Consider the following 19,394-nt stretch of genomic DNA (forward strand, 5'->3'; position numbering starts at 1 on the left):
GCTTGCATTCAGAAATCTACCAACAACAGATGCTGGCGAGGATGTGGGGAAAAAGGGACACTAACCCACTGTTGGTGGGAATGCAAACTGATCAAGCCACTATGGAAGTCAGTCTGGAGATTCCTCAGAAACCTGAATATAACCCTACCATTCAACCCAGCCATCCCACTCCTTGGAATTTACCCAAAGGAAATGAAATTGGGAAACAACAACAACAAAAAAAAAAAAAAAAACGGTCTTCACCTCAATGTTTATTGCAGCTCAATTCACAATAGCTAAGTCCTGGAATCAACCTAAATGCCCATCAACAGTAGACTGGATAAAGAAATTATGGGACATGTACTCTATAGAATACTACACAGCAGTAAAAAAAATAAAATCCGGTCATTTGCAACAAGATGGAGGAATCTGGAAAACATCATGCTGGGTGAAATAAGCCAGTCCCAAAGAGACAAATATCATATGTTCTCCCTGATCGGTGACAACTAACCGAGCACCAAAAAGGAAACCTGTTAAAGTGAAATGAACACTATGAGAAACGGTGACTTGATCAGCATAGCCCTGACTGTTGATGAACAACTTAATATGTTATCCCTCTTAGTATTTTTTTGTTTGTTCTACTTAATACTATTGGTTGAATTCTGTAATTAATACACAGTTATTCTTAAATGTTGAAACTTAACTGAAAAGTGATCCCTGTTAAATATAAGAGTGGGAATAAGAGAGGGAAGAGATGTACAATTTGGGGCATGCTCAAGCTGACTTGCCCCAAACGGTAGAGTTAGAAACATACCAGGGGATTCCAATTCAATCCCATCAAGGTGGCATGTACCGATGCCATCTCACTAGTCCAAGTGATCAATTTCTGTTCACAATTGATCATAATGATAGGACTCAGAGTCAAAGGGATCACATAAACAAGACTAGTGTCTGCAAATACTAACCGATAGGATAAAAAAGGGAGAGAACGATCCAACATGGGAAGCAGAATACACAGCAGACTCATAGAATGGTGGATGTCCTAAACAGCACTCTGGCCTCAGAATCAGCCCTTAAGGCATGCGGATCTGGCTGAAAAGCCCATGAGAGTATTTCAGGCATGGAAAGCCAAGACACTCTGTCAAAAAAAATGACCTAAATGAAAGATCTCTGCGAGTGAGATCCCAGTGGAAAGAACAGGTCATCAAAGAAGGAGGTACCTTTCTCTGAAGGGAGGAGAGAACTTCCACTTTGACTACGACCTTGTCTAAATATGATCAGAGTCAGTGAACTCAACTGGCTTCCATAGCCTTGGCAACTCATGACAAGAGCCTAGGGTGATTACTGATGCCATAAACAAGAGGGTCAATTTGTTAAGTCAACAACAGGAGTCACTGTGCACTTACTCCTCATGTAGGATCTCTGTCCTTAATGTGCTGTACATTGTGATTTAATGCTATAACTAGTACTGAAACAGTATTTTTCACTTTGTGTTTCTATGTAGGTGCAAACTGTTGAAATCTTTACTTAATATATGCTAAACTGATCTTCTGTATATAAAGAGAATTGAAAATGAATCGATGTGAATGGAAGGGAAGAGGGAGTGAGAAAGGGGAGGGTTGCAGGTGGGAGGGAAGTTATATGGGGGAAGCCATTGTAATCCATAAACTGTACTTTGGAAATTTATATTCATTAAATAAAAGTTAAAAAAATAAAAAATAAAATAAAATAAAAAAGAAATCCGTATAGGACATGAAAGAAAATTCTCCTTTAAAATATAGATCTTAAAAAAAAAAAACAAGATGAAATGAAGAATTAAATAGAGCAAAAGAAAAATGCAGTGGACAGCCTTAACAACAGAATCAGTGAAGCAAAAGAAAGAACATCAGGCTTAGAAGACTAAGCACAGGAAATTATACAGACAAACCAATTCAAGAAGAGGAAATTAGGAAACTAATAAACACTTTGGGAATCTACAGGATACTATAAAATGATCCAACAGATTAGTTCTAGGAGCTCCTGAAGGGGTGGAAAGGGAGGAAGGATTAAAAGGCCTTTATAGTGAAATAATAACAGAAAACAGTCCTAATTTGGAGAAAGAAAGGGACATCCAAGTACAGGTAGCACAAAGAACTCCTAATAGACATGACCAGAAAAGATCTTTGCCACGACACATTGTAATGAAACTCTCCACAGTAAAACATAAAGAAAAGATTCTAAAATGTGCACAAGAGAAATGCCAGATTACTTTCAGAGGATCTCCAGTTAGACTCACAATGGACTTCTCATCAGAAATCCTGCAGGCTCTGAGAGAATGGCAAGATATAGTCCAACTCTTAAGAGAATAAAACTGTCAACCCAAAATATTATACCCTGCAAAGCTCTCATTTATTAATGAATGTTTCATAAAGACCTTCCATAACAAACAGATATTGAAAGAATTTGTCGCCACCTGTCCAGCCCTACAAAAGATGCTTAAGGATGTGTTGCACACAGAAACCTAGAAACATGGTCATTGCTATGAAAGTAGGTAAAGGAAGAAAATCTCTCCATCTTCGAATTTCAAAGGAATCTTTGAAAACATTTGAATTTCAAAGGAAATTTGAAGTAAAAAATAGAAACATTTTTGGAAAAATGCCAGGGCAAAGTCTTTACTTATCAATAGTCACCTTGAATGTAAATGGCCTCAGCTCACCAGTTAAAAGACACAGACTGGCTGAATGGATTAAAACACAAAACCCATTTATTTGCTGCCTACAAGAAACACATCTTTCCAACAAATGTGCGTGCAGGCTGAAAAGGAAAGGAGGAAAAAGATATTCCATGCTAACAGAAACCAAAAAATACCTGGTGTAGCCATCCTAATATCAGACAAAATAGACTTTAACACAAAAACTATTAAAAGAGACAAAGATTGGCACTATGTAATGGTTAAGGGATCAATTCAACAGGAAGATATAACTATTATAAATGTGTAGGCACCTAATTACAGGGCACCTGGCTATTTAAAAGAAATGTTAAGGGATTAAAAGACAGACTTAAAATCTAATACAATAGTAATGGGGGACTTCAATACTCCACTTTCAGCAATGGACAGATCAACCAGACAGAAAATCAGCAAGGAAATAGCAGATTTAACTGACACTATTGACCAAATGGACCTAACAGATATCTACAGAATTTTTCATCCTACAGTTACAGAATACACATCCTTCTCAGCAGTGCATGGAACTTTCTCTATGATAGACCACATGCTAGTCCATAAAGCAAGTCTCAGCAAATTCAAAAAAAATCAAAATCATAACATGCATCTTCTCAGACCACAATGGAATAAAACTGGAAATCGGCAACTCAGGAATCTCTAGAACATATGGAGACTGAACAACGTGATCCTGAATGAACAGTGGGTCATAGAAGAAATCAAAAGAGAAATCAAAAAAATTCTGGAAACAAATGAAGGCAACAATACAACATATCAAAATGTACAGAATACAGCAAAAGTAGTGTTAAGAGGAAAGTTTATAGCAACATATGCCTACATTAAGAAATTGGAAACGCACCAAATAAATGAGCTATCAATGCATCTCAAGGATCTAGAAAAACAACAGCAAAACAACCCCAAAACTAATAGGAGAAAAGAAGTAATTAAAATTAGAGAAGAAATCAACAAAATTGAATCCAAGGAAATACAAAAGATCAGCAAAACAAAGAGCTGACTGTTTGAAAAAATAAACAAAATAGGGCTGGTGCCGTGGCTCACTTGGCTAATCCTCTGCCTGCAGTGCCAGCATCCCATATAGGCACCGGGTTCTAGTCCCAGTTGCTCCTCTTCCAGTCCATCCCTCTGCTGTGGCCCGTGAAGGCAGTGGAGGATGGCCCAAGTGCTTGGGCCTTGCACCCGCATGGGAGACCAGGAAGAAGCACTTGGCTCCTGGCTTCAGATCAGTGCAGTGCCAGCTATAACGGCCATTTGGGAGGTGAACCAACAGAAGGAAGACCTTTCTCTCTGTCTCTCTCTATCACTGTATAACTCTATTTGTCAAATAAATTTAAAAAAATAAATAAACAAAATAGACATACCATTGACCCCACTAACCAAAAACAGAGAAAGAAAATTAGAGACCAATTTCCCTGGTGAACATAGATGCAAAAATCCTCAACAAAATTCTAGCCAATCAAATCCACCAACATATCAGAAAGATCATCCACCCAGACCAAGTGGGATTTATCCCTGGTATGCAGGGATGGTTCAACATTTGTAAATAAATAAGTGTGATACATTATATTAAAAAACTGTTGAAAAAAGCCATGATTATCTCAATAGATGCAGAGAAAGCATTTGATAAAATTCAACATCCTTTCATGATAAAAACTCTAAGCAAATTGGATATAGAAGGAACATTACTCAACACAATGAAGGCTATTTATGACAAATTCATGGCCAGCATCATATTGAATGGGGAAAAGTTGGAAGAATTCCCATTTAGATCTGGTACCAGACAGGGATGCCTACACTCATCATTGCTATTCAATATAGTCCTGGAAGTTTTAGCCAGAGCCATTAGGCAAGAAGAAGAAATCAAAGGGATACAAATTGGGAAGGAAGAAGTCAAACTATCCCTATTTACAGATGACACGATTCTATATATAGGGGATCCAAAAGAATCCACTAAGAGACTATTGGATCTCATAGAAGAGTTTGGAAAAGTAGCAGGATATAAAATTAACACAAAAATCAATAGCCTTTGTATACACAAACAATGCCACAGCTTAGAAAGAACTTCTAAGATCAATCCCATTCACAGATAGCTACAAAAACAATAAAATACCTTGGAATAAATTTAACCAAGGATGTCAAATATCGCTATGATGAGAATTACAAAACATTAAAGAAAGAAGTAGAAGATACAAAAAAGTAGAAAAATCTTCCATGTTCACGAATTAGAAGACTCAATATCATCAAAGTGTCCATTCTTCTGAAAGTAATTTACAGATTCAATGTGATACCAAAGACATTCTTCTCAGATCTAGAAAAAATGATGCTGAAGTTCATATGGAGGAATAGGAGACCTCGAATAGCTAAAGTAATCTTGTACAACAAAAACAAAGCTGGAGGCATCACAATACCAGATTTCAAGACATACTACAAGGCAATTATAATCAAAACAGACTGATACTGGTACAAAAATGGATGGATAGACCAATGGAACAGAATAGAAACCCCAGAAATCAATCCAAACATCTACAGCCAACTTATATTTGACTAAGGATCTAAAACCAATCACTGGAGCAAGGACAGTCTCTTCAACAGATGGTGCTGGGAAAACTGGATCTCCACATGCAGAAGTATGAAACAAGACCCTTACTTTACACCTTACACAAAAATTCACTCAACATGGATTAAAGATCTAATCTACAACCCAACACCATCAAATTATTAGAGAAAATTGAGAAAACCCTTCAAGACATTGGCATAGGCAAAGAGTTCTTGGAAAGGACCCCAGAGCCACAGGCAGTCAAAGCCAAAATTAACAAATGGAATTACTGAAAATGAAAAGTTTCTGTATGGCAAAAGAAACACTCAGTAAAGTGACCCAGTCATCCCACTCCTGGGAATTTACCCAAGGGAAATGAAATCAGTAAACAAAAGAGCTATCTGCACCTCAATTCACAATAGGTAAGACATAGAATCAACCTAAATGCCCATCAACTGAAGACTGGATCAAGAAATTATGGGATATGTACACTATGGAATACTACACAGCGGTAAAAAAAAAAAAAAAAGAAATCTGGTCATTTTCAACAAAATGAATGAATCTGGAAATCATCACACTTAGTGAAATAAGCAAGTCCCAAAGGGACAAATACCATATATTCTCCCTGATCTGTGAGAACTAAAAGAGCACCTAAAATGAAATCTGGGCAATGAGAAGAGTACAGTCTGTGCGTATCTGGTACTGAAACAATTTCTCCCCTTCCCCCAATATCTGCAGTCCACAGGGAGTTGAAGCCGTGGATGCAGCACCCATGGCTGCAGAAGGGGCAGCTGTGTATAAAACACCCACAGGGCTGCAAACCTCGCAAACCTTCTCCACATCGTTGGGACGCTTTATTCTCAAAAGCATCATCCCACAACTCAGGGACAAGCAAAGGCAGTGCAACGGTGCCTCCTCTCATTCTCCCATGATGCTGCCGTTCCCAGTGCTGTCTTCACCGCCAGCCTCCCAACCACCTAACCGCCCCCGCACTCCCTGGGTGCGGGGCATCCCCATCACAAAGACGCACTGGCTGATGAAGTCTTCCACTCTGCCATACACGTGGATGGAGCTGAGGCCGTGCAGGGAGGTGAGGATGTGGGAACACAAAGGGGAGCGGCTGTAGTTCTCCAGCCTCTTGAACACATTGATGGCCCTCTTGAATTTCCTGCTGGGAGAATGGAGTCAATGGCCAGGGGCCATCCGCCTCTGGGGTCGTCCAATTTGGGGTCGGTTCCATCCTCACCCCAAGTCCCAAACCCCACTCACAAGCACGGGGCTACTCACGTGTAAAAAATGAGGCACACCGTGATGACTGTGGTGGCCATCAGCAGGATGTAGACAGACAGCACGCTGATGACCAACAGGACGCTGACCATCAGCAAGGACAGGATCAGGAACTCCTCGGCAACCATGGGCAGACACTGGTCCAGGTCATTCAGGTCTCCTGCGAAGCAGTTCAGGAGCCGGCCAATAGGGGTCGTGTCGAAGAAACTCATGAGGCCACACCAAACCTGCAGGAACAAAACCCACCCAGCCATGAGCACAGCCACAGCCTTGCTTGCTCCTACCACTGTCCTATCTGTTGCAAGTTACTTAACACCTCTGGGTCAAATGCGGATGACAGCGACGCTCCAGGGAGGTGTGGTGAGCACTGCATAACTCCACGGATGACCAAACACCTGTGAGCTTTACAGTGCAGAAGGGGGGAACTTACAGGTGTTAAGTCTCAATAAGGCTACTATTTAAAGAAAGAGAGTGGGAGAGAATGCACACCAAGGAATCAGCGTAGCCCTGCCCCTGCCGACTCTCAGGATTGCCACAGAGGAGTAGCAGCAGTTCCATCGGGACTGCCTAACGCTCCGACTCGGGTTGAATGGAACCATGGCTGCCCCTTCTCGAAGGAGGCACTTCCCCTTGATCTCTGAAAGCCCTTTGGAGGTCAAAGAACTTTCCAAATGGGAAGGGCTCTAACGAAAGCACCTGTGGAGACCGAAGCCCAGAGAAGGAAACGTGGCTTTGTGACTTGCTGAAAGAGTTCAGGACAAAACCTTGATCTGGTCAGGCCTCCCGAGGTGTTCCTACCCGCAGCACAGCCAGGCTCTGCACTGTGGGCTTTTCTTACGGGCTCATGGCATGGGCCACCTGGCAGCCTTCATCCCCCAGGACTTCTTAAGCTATGACTGAAGAAACAGAAATGGACAGAAGCTCATAGCGTCCATTGAGGCCAAATCTAAAGAGGAGGGTGGGATACTTTGATTTTTAGTGAATGGTAGGTATCATAGCAGCTCTCTCATTACAAATGCCTGAATGTAGTTTGTCTTCTTGGTTGCTTTCTTACAAAAAAAAATTATTTATTTATTTGAAAAGCAGAGTTACAGAGGGAGAGAATGAGAGACAGAGGAGAAAAAGAGAGGTCTTCCATCCACTAGTTCACTCCCCAAATGGCTGCAATGGCCAGTGCTAGACCAGACCAAAGCCAGGAGCCAGGAGCTTCTTCCAGGTCTTCCATGAGGGTGCAGAGGCCCAAGCACTTGGGCCATCCTCCACTGCTTTCCCAGGCGCATTAACAGGGACCTGGATCAGAAGTGGAGTAGCTGGGACTTGAACTGATGCCCACATGGGATGCTAGCGTCACTTTACTTTCTAAGCAGGAAGTCATCGTGGCAGATGAAGAGCTGCCTTGCTTTTTCTTTCCCTGAAACACCTGCAATTTTATTTTCAGAATCTTTTGTTAACCACTTGAGCTAAAGCAACCAGAATTGTCACAATCACTTTGCAAATTCAAAGGGCAAAAGGGGCAGTCCCTTAGGACTGTGAGCTTTCGGGGGTGGGGGGGTACTCAGAGGAGAGGAGCAGACCCAGCATCACAAATGGTGGGGACACAGGACAAAGGGTTGTAGATTGCCCTTTAAGTGTCAAACTAAGCACAGTTTTTGTTAGTCTTTTTTTGTTCATTTTATTATTCTTGCCATGGAACCAATTTTTCAGAAGTTCAGCCTTTACTTGTGATTACCGAATATGACAAAGCCACATTTAAATCAATGAAGTCATACAAGGACAAGTAAAAGAAATTTTTTTTAAGATTTACTTTTTTTATTATTTATTTGGCAGGTAGAGTTATAGACAGTGAGAGAGAGAGAGACAGAGAAACGTCTTCCTTCTGTTGGTTCACCCCCGAAATAGTCGCTACGGCCAGAACTGCGCCGATCCAAAGCCAGGAGCCAGGTGCTTCTCCTGGTCTCCCATGTGGGTGCAGGGCCCAAGCACTTGGGCCATCCTCCACTGCCCTCCCAGGCCACAGCAGAGAGCTGGACTGGAAGAGGAGCAACCGGGACTAGAACCCAGCACCCATATGGGATGCCGGTGCCGCAAGCGGAGGATTGACCAAGTGAGCCACGGCGCCGGCCCCAAAAGGAAATTTTTAACATATGAGACACTTTCTAGTGGAAAGAAATTTTAATACTTCTTAAAAATTAAAATACCAAACACCCCTTGGAGGCCTGAAGACTGGATATTTCCAGAACACCAGCATTTGTGGTCAGATCGTTAGAGAATGTTCAGAGCCACGGGGCAGCAGGTACTCAGTCAGGCCTCAGAGGGATTTCCGCCTCCTGGTTCCAACAAGCCTCGGGCCTCGCTGAGGGCTAGGGGAAACCTTTGCTTTTCCATCCTTCCGACACTGACACACTTGGTGGCAACACAGGGCATGCTCCACCTCCCAGGCACCCCGACAGAACCCTAAATCTATCTCCCAAGTCCAGCCTTCCTGAACTCCATTCACTTTCCCCATAATGGCTCACCTCCAGCCCCTTAATATTTTTTTAAAGATTTATTTATTTATTTACTTACTTACTTACTTACTTGAAAGGCAGAGCCAGAGAGAGAGAGAGATATTCCACCCACTGGTTCACACCATTTGGTTGCAACAGTTGGAGCTGGGCCGGTCTGAAGCCAGGAGCCAGGAGCTTCCTCTGGGTCTCCCACATGGGCACAGGAGCCCAAGCACTTGGGCTGTCTCCCACTGCTTTCCCAGGCCATAAGCAGAGAGCTGGATTGGAAGAGGAGCAGCCAGGACACAAAGCAGCACCCATATGTGATGCCGGCGCTGCAGGCGGTGGCTTTATCCACTGCGCCACAGCCCCGGCCCCCAGCCTCTTTATTTGAGCTGCTGAAATCCAGTTTCTCCTTCAAGGAGTGGTCACTCCTCCCAGGGGCCCTCTCCTTCCACTGCGCAGGCTGAGGTTAGACACCGCTTGGTTCTTATGGTCCAAACCCAACACACCATTTTGCAATGGCCCATTTTCTCATCTGCCTTCCCAGATAACCATGGTGGTCCAAACCCTCCTTGCATCATTCATTCACTGTGATAAGCCAAATGCTCATGACACAACCGGGCACAGAGTCGTATTTGATAAGTGAGAGAGAAAGAACGTTTCCAGGAGGCAGTGTGACACCACCAACAATCTGATATTCTAGCGTAACATGCATAACACTAACATACTTCCCAACCATGACACCTATAGAATTGTGTTTTTCTTGTATGTAAAATGAGGATGATAATAGCCACTTCAAAAAGGCCTTTTGGCACTTACAAGTGACTCTTTATACTGAAGAGTTAAAATTGTATGTGTGCGGGTGTAAAAAGTTAAGCTTAAGCTTACAGGTTTAAACCTTCCTGGTGCAGCTGTGAAAATAAGACAGAGTAAAGTAGCACCTTGACAGTAGGGACTCCATTTTGGAGCACTTGAGACTGCATTCTGGGAAAGCACCCCCCCACCGTGAGACTCTGGTCTGAAACTATGATCTCAAATAGTCAGACAATAGCAGTGCACTACATCACCCTTGGCAACGCACAAAAACCCCCTAGCATGATTGCTCAAGCTTAAAAGTAGAAAGGTTGCACCTGGGTTACCTGGGCTAATAATGAAGATGTGATTTGTCTATGTCTTAAAATCATAATTGCTGATTGTAAGATTTTAGCAACCGCTTAGCAACCGTGTATTCTCTCCCCCCTCCCGATTTTGCGGTTTTTGCCTTTATAAACCCTATGCTGTAGTTCCTCACTGCTCCTCTGTCCTTGTCAGAGGGCCCCAACATGTTGGATCAATAAAATTAACCCTTTGCTGTGCATGAGAGAAAAAGTCTCTTGGAGTCGTTCCTCGGGCGGTGGGTTTTTTTTTTTAGACCCTAACAATACAAAGGATTCGGTTGAGGGAGACCAGCACTGACGTGTCCACTGACCCTCCGTGAAGGGGCACTCAGCTCTCAGAATCATGCTTCCTGGGGGCCGGCACTCTGGTGCAGGAGGCTAGTCTCCACCTGTGGCACTGGCATCCCATATGTGTGCCAGTTCGAGTCCTGGCTGCTACTCTTCTGATCCAGCTCTCTGCTATGGCCTAGGAATGCAGTAGAAGATGGCCCAAGTGCTTGGGCCTCTGCACCCACATGGGAGACCTTGGAAAAAGCTCCAGGCTCCTGGTTTGTTGCAACCATCTGGGGAGTGAACTAACAGATGAAAGATCTCTCTCTCTCTCTCTCTCTCTCTCTCTCTCTCTCTCTCTCTCCGTAACTCTGTCTTTCAAATAAATAAAAATAGTCTACCAGATTTAAAAAAATAAAGGTTGGGCAAGGTCAAGGTTGAACCAGTGGCCATGCCAAGCACCCAGGCACATACCTTGCTGCAAAGCTGGTTGTGCAAGACTGTGGACGCCCTCCTGGTGACCTTGGTGAAAGTCAGCGAGAAGGAGACTGCCACGCAGATCAGCAGCAAGGCGCTGAGGCCATACACCAGTTTGTAAAAGGGCAGCTGTGGGTTGTCCAGGATGTCGCCTGGGTCTGCAGAGCTGCTGTTGCTGCCTCGGCTGCTGTTGGTCTTCAAGAAAGAACAAGGGGTCAGACCCCGTGAGTCCAGGGTAAAATTCAGTGCGGGGAAACCCTCCTCTCTGGTGCCACACGGGCTGGGAGAACCTATGTTCCCACCTATGGAACCTATGTTGACACCTCCCTTCTTGGTGCATTGCCTTCTCTCCCTCCCCACTGTCCTGCCCTCAGTTAGATCTCAGGCCGCCACCACAGCCGCCCCTTCCACCTGCTCCACTGGAATTCCCAGGCCCTGTCCCAGCATGGTTTCAGGCTAGATTCCCCTGGGAAATCAAACATAGAGGGGCAGAAGCCATCTACCCCGGGTGGCAAGTGTGGGCAGGTCATGCGATGTGGAGTCTGGCTAGTGGCTCCCAAGTATCCTTTGGAGAATCACTCACTGAAGTGCTGCCTACTGGTCACTGATGGCTGCCTCCCCTCTCTTCTCCAGCCCTTCTGAGTGTTGTTTAAGCCCGTGTACAATGCCCTGGGTTAAATCTTCCGAAGCTCTAAATATCTAGAATGGCTTTCCTTCAGGGGTGAAGAATCTTTTTGCTACCAAAGGCTATATGGATGTTTATAACATCATTCATGGGCCATACACAATTATTAACTTAAAAATGAGCTGGCTATAGAGTTATTGAAATTGAAGTTCCACCTAGAGTTGCCATGGAAGGCCAGACCCAGTGATATCACATGAGCCTCCCTATGGTCCATGGACCAGACTCCTCCCCACCTCCATCCCCCCCATAATGTGGCTCAAAATTTAGCCTAGTAGAGCATTATGAGAAAAGTGTGGCTTTGCTCCAGAGCACCAAGTTCAAGTCCTGGATGTTTCCCGTCTTTTATCCTTTCCAGGCTCAGTGTCAAACAGGAACAGTGATACCTCCCTGGGAAAGGTTGACAAAGTAACCCGATACTAGTATGGCACGCGGGGACTCTGGGAGTGCACAGGGCAATTTCAAATAAAGCAGGGTGGGCAAACAAAGCCGGAGCCCAAGGAAAGAGACATCAAGCCTTGAGATGTAGACTCCTGGGAGCAGTTTGAGGGCAGAAACTTCTTGGTTTTGTTCCAGAAACACTGCATGAGTGACCACCCACTCTGCAAATGCAGGAGACTGGAGCCAGGAGGGAGCCCCAGCAGCAGCCTGGCTTCCATCAGCTCTCTCTGGAGCAACATTTGTTGACTCAGCCCAGGCTTGTCACGTGGGCACCCAGCTGTGCTCTGGCCCTCACGATCCCAGAAAGCAAGAAGCCCCCCACCCCTGATCTCATGCAAGGCCACGGCCACGCCACCCACCTCTGTCATAACACTCACCCCTGAGCCCTGCTGCAGCCAATAACTCAGCCACCAGAAGTTGAAAGTTGTAAGGAAGACAGACATGCCGACGAGAAGGAAAACTGGGATGAAGACGACGTAACCTGGGTGGAAAAAAGAGGGGAGGGGCTCACAGGTGCCACCTGAAGAGGCGAGGCCACTGCTGACCAAACCGTCCAGCTGTCCAGGCTCTGAATCCTTGAATCTCCCTGTCTCCTGTCCAACTTGGACACCTGCGAGGATTGAGCACGGCTGGGTCCCAAAGTCAACGAGCCCTGAGTTCAAATCCTGACTCAAGTCCTTCCAAACCAGATGACCCTGCACAAGGTACCAAAGGCTAGTGACGTTCCACTTCCTTACCTGTGAGATGGTGATAACCATCGCAACCGCAGAGCCCGGCTGAAGATGGCATGAGATAATGTGTGCCAGGCACAGAAGTATACTTCTAGAGAAGTTAGCTCCCCCATGAATATCCTGAGGGTTCTGTTTTAAAAGAACAATTGTGGCCAGCGCCGTGGCTCAATAGGCTAATCCTCCACCTAGCGGCGCCAGCACACCAGGTTCTAGTCCCGGTCAGGGCGCCGGATTCTTTCCCGGTTGCCCCTCTTCCAGGCCAGCTCTCTGCTGTGGCCCGGGAAGGCAGTGGAAATGGCCCAAGTGCTTGGGCCCTGCACCCCATGGGAGACCAGGAGAAGCACCTGGCTCCTGCCTTCGGATCAGTGCAGTGCACTGGCCGCAGCACGCCAGCCATGGCGGCCATTGGAGGGTGAACCAACGGCAAAAGGAAGACCTTTCTCTCTGTCTCTCTCTCTCACTATCCACTCTGCCTGTCAAAAAAAAAAAAAAAAAAGAACAATTGCAGGGGTGGGACATTGCGTCCTAAGGGACACACTTATCCTTAGAGACCGGATGCCAGTTCAATCCCAGCTGCTCCACTTTCAATCCAGCTCCTTGCTAATGTGCCTGGGAAAGCAGCAGAAGATGGCCCAAACGCTTGGGCCTCTGCACCCACATGGGAGACCCGGATGAAGTTTCCTGACTCCTGGCTTTGGCCTGGCCCAGCCCTGGCCATTGCAGCCATTTGGGGAGTGAACCCGTTGATGGAAGACTTCTCTCTATCACTCCCTCTCTCTTTCTGTGACTCTGCCTTTCAAATAAATAAAATAAATCTTTAAGAAAAAAATAATAATTGCAATTCCCTTTTACATGGCATATACCATGTACCATATGTTCCAAGTGTGGGGCATAGCACGAAACATGTGTTATTTCTGAGTGTGTGGTTCCTGTCCCCACCCATACAAGAGCTACGTTGCATTAGTCACCTGCTCATTACCACAATAAAGTACCTAAGCCAAGCTACGTAGGAGGGAAGGAGGCTTATTTCAGGTCCCAGTTTAGAAGTTCATGGTCTAAGACAGGCACAGGCAGCACCACCGGATCAGCATCTGGTAGTGGTGGTCTTGCTGGCAGAGCGCCAAGATGGCACAGGCATCGCATGGCCAGAAGGAGCACCTGTGTCTATGGCCGACTGTGGTTCAGTCCCGGAGTCCTTACCCCAACAACTTGATCCAATGCACCCACTCCCCCAGGGTCCCATCTCTGAACGTCATAATCAGACGAAGCTTCCACCCTCCTAGTATTGTTGACGGGAGACTTCAGGAACCAAGCCCTTGATACGTAGACCTTTGGGCAACACCCAGACTAATAGCCATGCCTTAGCAGGGTCTCAAGTCACCAAGGCGGGACTCTTTCCCCATGGGAGGCTCTTTCCCCACGAAAGGGCTTCATCCCCTTACCCAAAAGGCTTCAGGGGCCTCTCCTCCTCCCGTTCTGCCACGTGAGTGCACATGGGTCAGCCTCTTCCTAGCACACACAGCGCAGCCTCCAAGGCACCAACCCTATGAGCAGATCCTGGACCCTCACCATGCACCAAGCCTGCTGGCACCTCATCTTAGACTCCAGCCTCCAGAACTAGGAGAAATCAATGTGTGTTCCTGATGAATGGAACCATATGTTCCATGTGTGGGGCATAGCACAGTTCCTCCAGAACTAGGAGAAATCAATGTGTGTTCCTGATGAATGGCCCAGGCTCGGGTGTTTTGTGATAGCAGCACAAGCGGACTAAGATAGCGAGGAAACTGAATGCCAGAGAAAGCAAATATCTGGCCCAGAGTTACAGAGCTGGGGACCCATGGGGCCAGGGAAACCTGGGGTGCATTACCCCCTTTAGCACCAGCCCCTTGTCCCTTCCTCCCACCCTCCTACCCCATCTGTGTCCCACGCCCTTATGTCTTCCTCCAGGGCCACCTCTTTGATGACACCGGAGACTTCCTGGCTGTGGCGATCTCTCTCTCTCTCCTTGGTGCCTTTGTCTTCTTTAAGCAATGTGTTAACTTTCCAGCTAGATTCTGGGGTTGGCTCCTAGGTAACTTTTTATACCCTCTCCCTTCCAGAGCTTGGTGCCATGCCTGGCACATAGTAGGTGCCTTATAAATACAGGCCAATTGACGGCCAGATCCATCCATATATTTTAGCCTTATGTGCTGGTCTCCTGCCCAGAGCTATGCTCTGCAGAGCTCCCCCTGGTGGGAGGATGGAGATGGAACCTGCGGGTGCACCACCCACCCTATCCTCCCCAGACAGGTAGAGAGGAGACACTCTGTACACAGGGTTAGGTTCCAAAATCAAGACCACTCCCAAAAATCCCTTAAATTACTCAAGAACTACTGTACCATATTCTTGGTTTTACATGCATAACATTGAACAGGAAACTACTCATGGTGATACACACCATTTAATAAACTAGTAGCTTTGAAACTTCTAATTGCCACCTGACTGCCATAAGAAATGCATTTTAAATCCTGTCTCATATACATCAAAACAAAAATTTTTCCAACTGTATTACAGGCATCCCTTGCTACCCACGGGAGATTGGGTTCCGGAAATTTCCATAGATATCGACATTCATAGATGTCCATGTCCCTTAGATGAAATGATGAGCTATTTGCATATGACCTGTGCACATCCTCCTGAATGCTTTAAATTGCTGCTAGAATACTTATAATACCCAAAGCATCGAAAATAGTTGGTATAGGGGCCAGCACTGTGGTATAGTGGGTAAAACCACTGCCTGCAGTGCCAGCACCCATACGGGCACTGGTTCAAGTCCCAGCCACTCCACTTCTGATCTAGCTCTCTGCTGTGGCCTGGGAAAGCAATAGAGGATGCCCCAAGTCCTTGGGCCCTTGCACCCACGTGGGAGGCCCGGAAGAAGCTCCTGGCTCCTGGCTTCAAATTCCAGTCATTGTGGCCAATTGGAGAGTGAACCAGCGGATAGAAGACCTCTCTCTCTCTCTCTCTCTCTCTCCTTCTCCCTGTGTGTAACTCTGACTTTCAAATAAATAAATAAATCTTTTTTAAAAAAAAAACAAGGAAATAGTTGGTATACCATATTGTTTACAGAAAATGACAAGAAGAAAGTCTATCTATGTTCAGCACAGACACAATTTTTTTTCCAAATAGTTTTGCTGTGCAGTTGGTTGAATTTGTAAACGTGGAACCTACAGCTACAGAAGGCAGGTGTCCATGGACCATTTGCTGTTATTTCCCCTCCTCAGCCTATTTCATGTCTGAGAGCTGCTCACGATCCTCTGGGTTGAGTTCACCACCTGCCAGTGCATCAGGACCCAAAGTCTGAGAAACGCTGAAACATGGAGGAAACGTGAAAACCAACTTGCAGAGTTGCCTCTGCTGGTCGAGTGGCCAGAGTGGAGCGTGGCTGGGTTTGTTCAAGTTACATCAACAAATGGCACGGACCGTCCGGACCTGCTCCCCTTGCATGACCTCGCACATTCTAGCCTGACCTGGGACGACGCAGGACTGTACCTCCTGCTGCCTGGATGTAGCTGTGGTAGACCCGCCAACTCAGGGAGCCTTTTTCCATCTCTTCCTTCTTCGTGAGCTGATGTTCCAGCACTGAGCCTGGATAAGAACAGGAGAGGCTGACATTGCGTCCCGATCACCTGCTCTCCCTCCAGGACCCAGAGGCATCCTGGCGAAGCCTTCTGCTCCTGACTCCCATCAGTTTCTGGTTTCTTCACGTTCTAGCTTTTAGGGTCCTACCCCGTCTGACCTTACCTGCAGGTTTCCCAAGGAGGGCTCTGCTGAAAATGGTCTGTGACCTGGACTCCAGAGCTGGAAAGGGGGTTCTTCCCTAACCCTACAATAGAGCCTTTGATGGCAGCAGGAGGAAATGAAGCAAGCTGTGACCCAGGTCCCAGAATTGTCACTGTGACACTGCAACCTCAGGCAAATCACCAAACCTCTCTGTTTCCACATCTGAGAAATGGCAGGCCTCCATGGCTGCTAAAGTGCTGTACAGCAATGCCCAGCAGCTTGGTACTTCGGGGAAGAGCTGCTCTCTCCCTGGTCTTGGACTCCTAAGGGAAAGTACACCAGCTTGGAAAAGTCTAGGGGAGGGTTTTCCCAAACAGACTCTACACTTGGAGCCTTAAGCTGCCAAGATCCAGTTCTTCCGCTTCTGCTTTTGTTCTCTGCCCTACACTCTGTTCTGCCAGGCTATTTTTCTAAGAGCCTAAATCAGTTCTGACTTTTGCAGCTGACACTATGGGAGACGGGAACCTGCTACACGCCAAGCACTGCATCGGGGTTCTCCCTACCCATGACCTCATCGCAGCTCCACTGCAACCCTGCAAAGTTAGCACCGTTGTCCCCAGTTTTGCCAATGAGGATTCAGAGAGGTCAAGCTGCTTGGTCGAAGTCACACAGCTTGACACACAACAGAGTGAGGACTCGCGTCTAGAACGTCTCACTGCCTGCCTTTCCCTTCTGCTGCCCCGTCTCAGAGACAAGCAAGGCCACGAGAGTCCCAGTTCAGTTCTGGGTTCTAACACTTGTGCTCTCTTCAAGGGTGTAGTGGGTGAACGTCAGATGCCCTACAAAGCCCCGAGTCTTGGGGCCAGAGCCACCCCCTGCCCGGCCCTCTGTGCCCCTCCCAGCTCTCAACTCTTGCATCCTTCCAGCCTCTTGACCACCACTGTCCACACCCCACAGCCCTCCACTGCTGGGCAGTGGACCCCATGTGTGTGAAGCGAGGGACATGACCCACTCTGGGGCCCAGGAAGCAATGCCTGGACCTGGGAGGACCCAGGCAGGCAGGCAGCCAGGCAGACAGCTTGTCCCATCCCCCACACACACCATTATCTGCATCTTCACCATGAGATTCTTCCTTGGACGTGGCCTGAGGCTGCCCTTCTGCCTGCAGCTTCTCTGCTGGCTTCGCTGTGTCCAGCAACAGGTCCTGGGCAGAAACACACACCATGGCTGCCGGGGATTCACCCCCATGGGGAGAGAGGACAGGCGGGGATGGCTGGTGGGGGTAGGGGGTCACCTGTGTGGCTTCTGCCTGCATCTGCTGGACAAGGTGGGCGTACCGCCCCTTCTTCTGCATTAATTCACTGTGGGTTCCATTTTCACAAATTTGCCCATCTTCTAACAAAATGATCTGGTCACAGAACTCTAAGTACTGGACAGAAGAAACAAGGTCTCCAGTAAGCATATGGAAAGGCGGTCAACTTGACAATTCAGAAAGATAATGTAAAGCTAAGGCAGAACAAAATAGTTTATATCACTAAGTTGGCAAAAATTTATAGTCGGACAACCTCAAGTGTTGGTGAGGATCCAAAGTAAAGAGAACTCTTATAAAATGTTGGAAAAGGGGAGAATAATTTGATAATATCCAGTAACATGAGAGATTTTTTAAAGAATTGTGAACTAAAAAATTGACCCTTAAAACTCCACCTAAAAAACCTCTCAAACACATGTGTAAAGACACACACAGAAATGTGTCCACTAAGCATGTTTTTTGTACAAGTAAAATATGGGAAAGAATGATATTGTTCATCCTGGAGAAATGAATTCTGCTATGTCCAGCTATTGGAGTACTATCCCAGTGAGAATAAATAGTTACATGTATCCACATGGGAGGTTTCAAAAGATAACATTGAGTGCAGGGTGCAAACTACCAAAGGGCAGAGAAAGTAAAATACCAATCATATAAAGTTAAAAACAGGGAGAAGGAGGGGTTGGCACTGTGGCACAGCGGGTAAAGCCACTTATGAACCCAGCATCTTTATATGGGTGCCAGTTCGTGTCCCGACTGTTCCACTTCCTATCCAGCTCCCTGCTAATGTCATGGGCAAAGAAGCAGAAGCTGACGCAAGTGCTTGGGCCCCTGACACCCACATAGGAGACCTAGAAGAAGCTTCTGGTCCCTGGCTTTAGCCTGGCCCAGGACTGAGAGTTGCAGCTATCTGGAGAGTGAACCAGTGGATGAAAGATCTCTCTCTCTCTCCATCTCTGCATCACTCTGCCTTTCAAATAAATAAGTCTTTAAAATAAAAAATGCAAAAGGCACTTTATTATATCTAGAGTTCCTTCTATATATTGGAGTCGTGTGAACACTACAAGGAAACAACAAGCAACAAAATAAGGAAGCAGGAGCAGACCGTAGAATGCAATCTGAGGGTGGTAATCCATGGCACACAGTTTAATTCAGGTGGTAGACACTGAAACCATGGACAACAAACAGCTAGCTTCCCTTAGCCACCTAACATACTGACACCCCATAATACTCCTTCATCAGCCTGTTGCATAGTAACTTGCTATTCCACAATAGCTGTCCTTGACGGAGAGGGTGTTTGGCGCAGCAGAAAAGCCACGGTGAGGGTGCCTGCCTCCCATGTTGGAGGACCTGGTTTGAGTCCTGGCTCTGCTCTGCATTCCCACTTCCTGCTAGGGTGCACCCTGGGAGCAGCAGTGATGGGTCAAGTGCCTAGGTCCCTGCCACCCACGTGAGAGACCTGGATGCAGTTCCAGGCTCCTGGCTTTGGCCTGGCCCAGCCCTGGCCATTGCAGCCATTTGGGGAGTAAACCAGTGGATGGAAGATTCTCTCTCTCTC

At 46.4% G+C, this 19,394-nt stretch overlaps 1 protein-coding gene across 1 annotated transcript in view; it reads right to left on the reverse strand.

Annotated features, from left to right (window-relative positions):
- ABCC11 (ATP binding cassette subfamily C member 11) overlaps positions 1–19,394 on the reverse strand; it is a 76,217-nt gene that overhangs the window by 22,464 nt on the left and 34,359 nt on the right. Inside the window, exons 14-20 of the mRNA XM_070063160.1 lie at positions 17,825–17,959; positions 17,632–17,734; positions 16,300–16,395; positions 12,415–12,518; positions 10,912–11,109; positions 6,522–6,748; positions 6,265–6,402 (exon numbers count right to left, since the gene is read on the reverse strand). Coding sequence (XP_069919261.1) covers positions 6,265–6,402; positions 6,522–6,748; positions 10,912–11,109; positions 12,415–12,518; positions 16,300–16,395; positions 17,632–17,734; positions 17,825–17,959 — 1,001 coding nt within the window. The remainder of the gene's footprint in view (positions 1–6,264; positions 6,403–6,521; positions 6,749–10,911; positions 11,110–12,414; positions 12,519–16,299; positions 16,396–17,631; positions 17,735–17,824; positions 17,960–19,394) is intronic.

Source organism: Oryctolagus cuniculus, chromosome 18 (genome assembly GCF_964237555.1).
Source record: "Oryctolagus cuniculus chromosome 18, mOryCun1.1, whole genome shotgun sequence".
NCBI classification, from domain to species: domain Eukaryota; kingdom Metazoa; phylum Chordata; class Mammalia; order Lagomorpha; family Leporidae; genus Oryctolagus; species Oryctolagus cuniculus.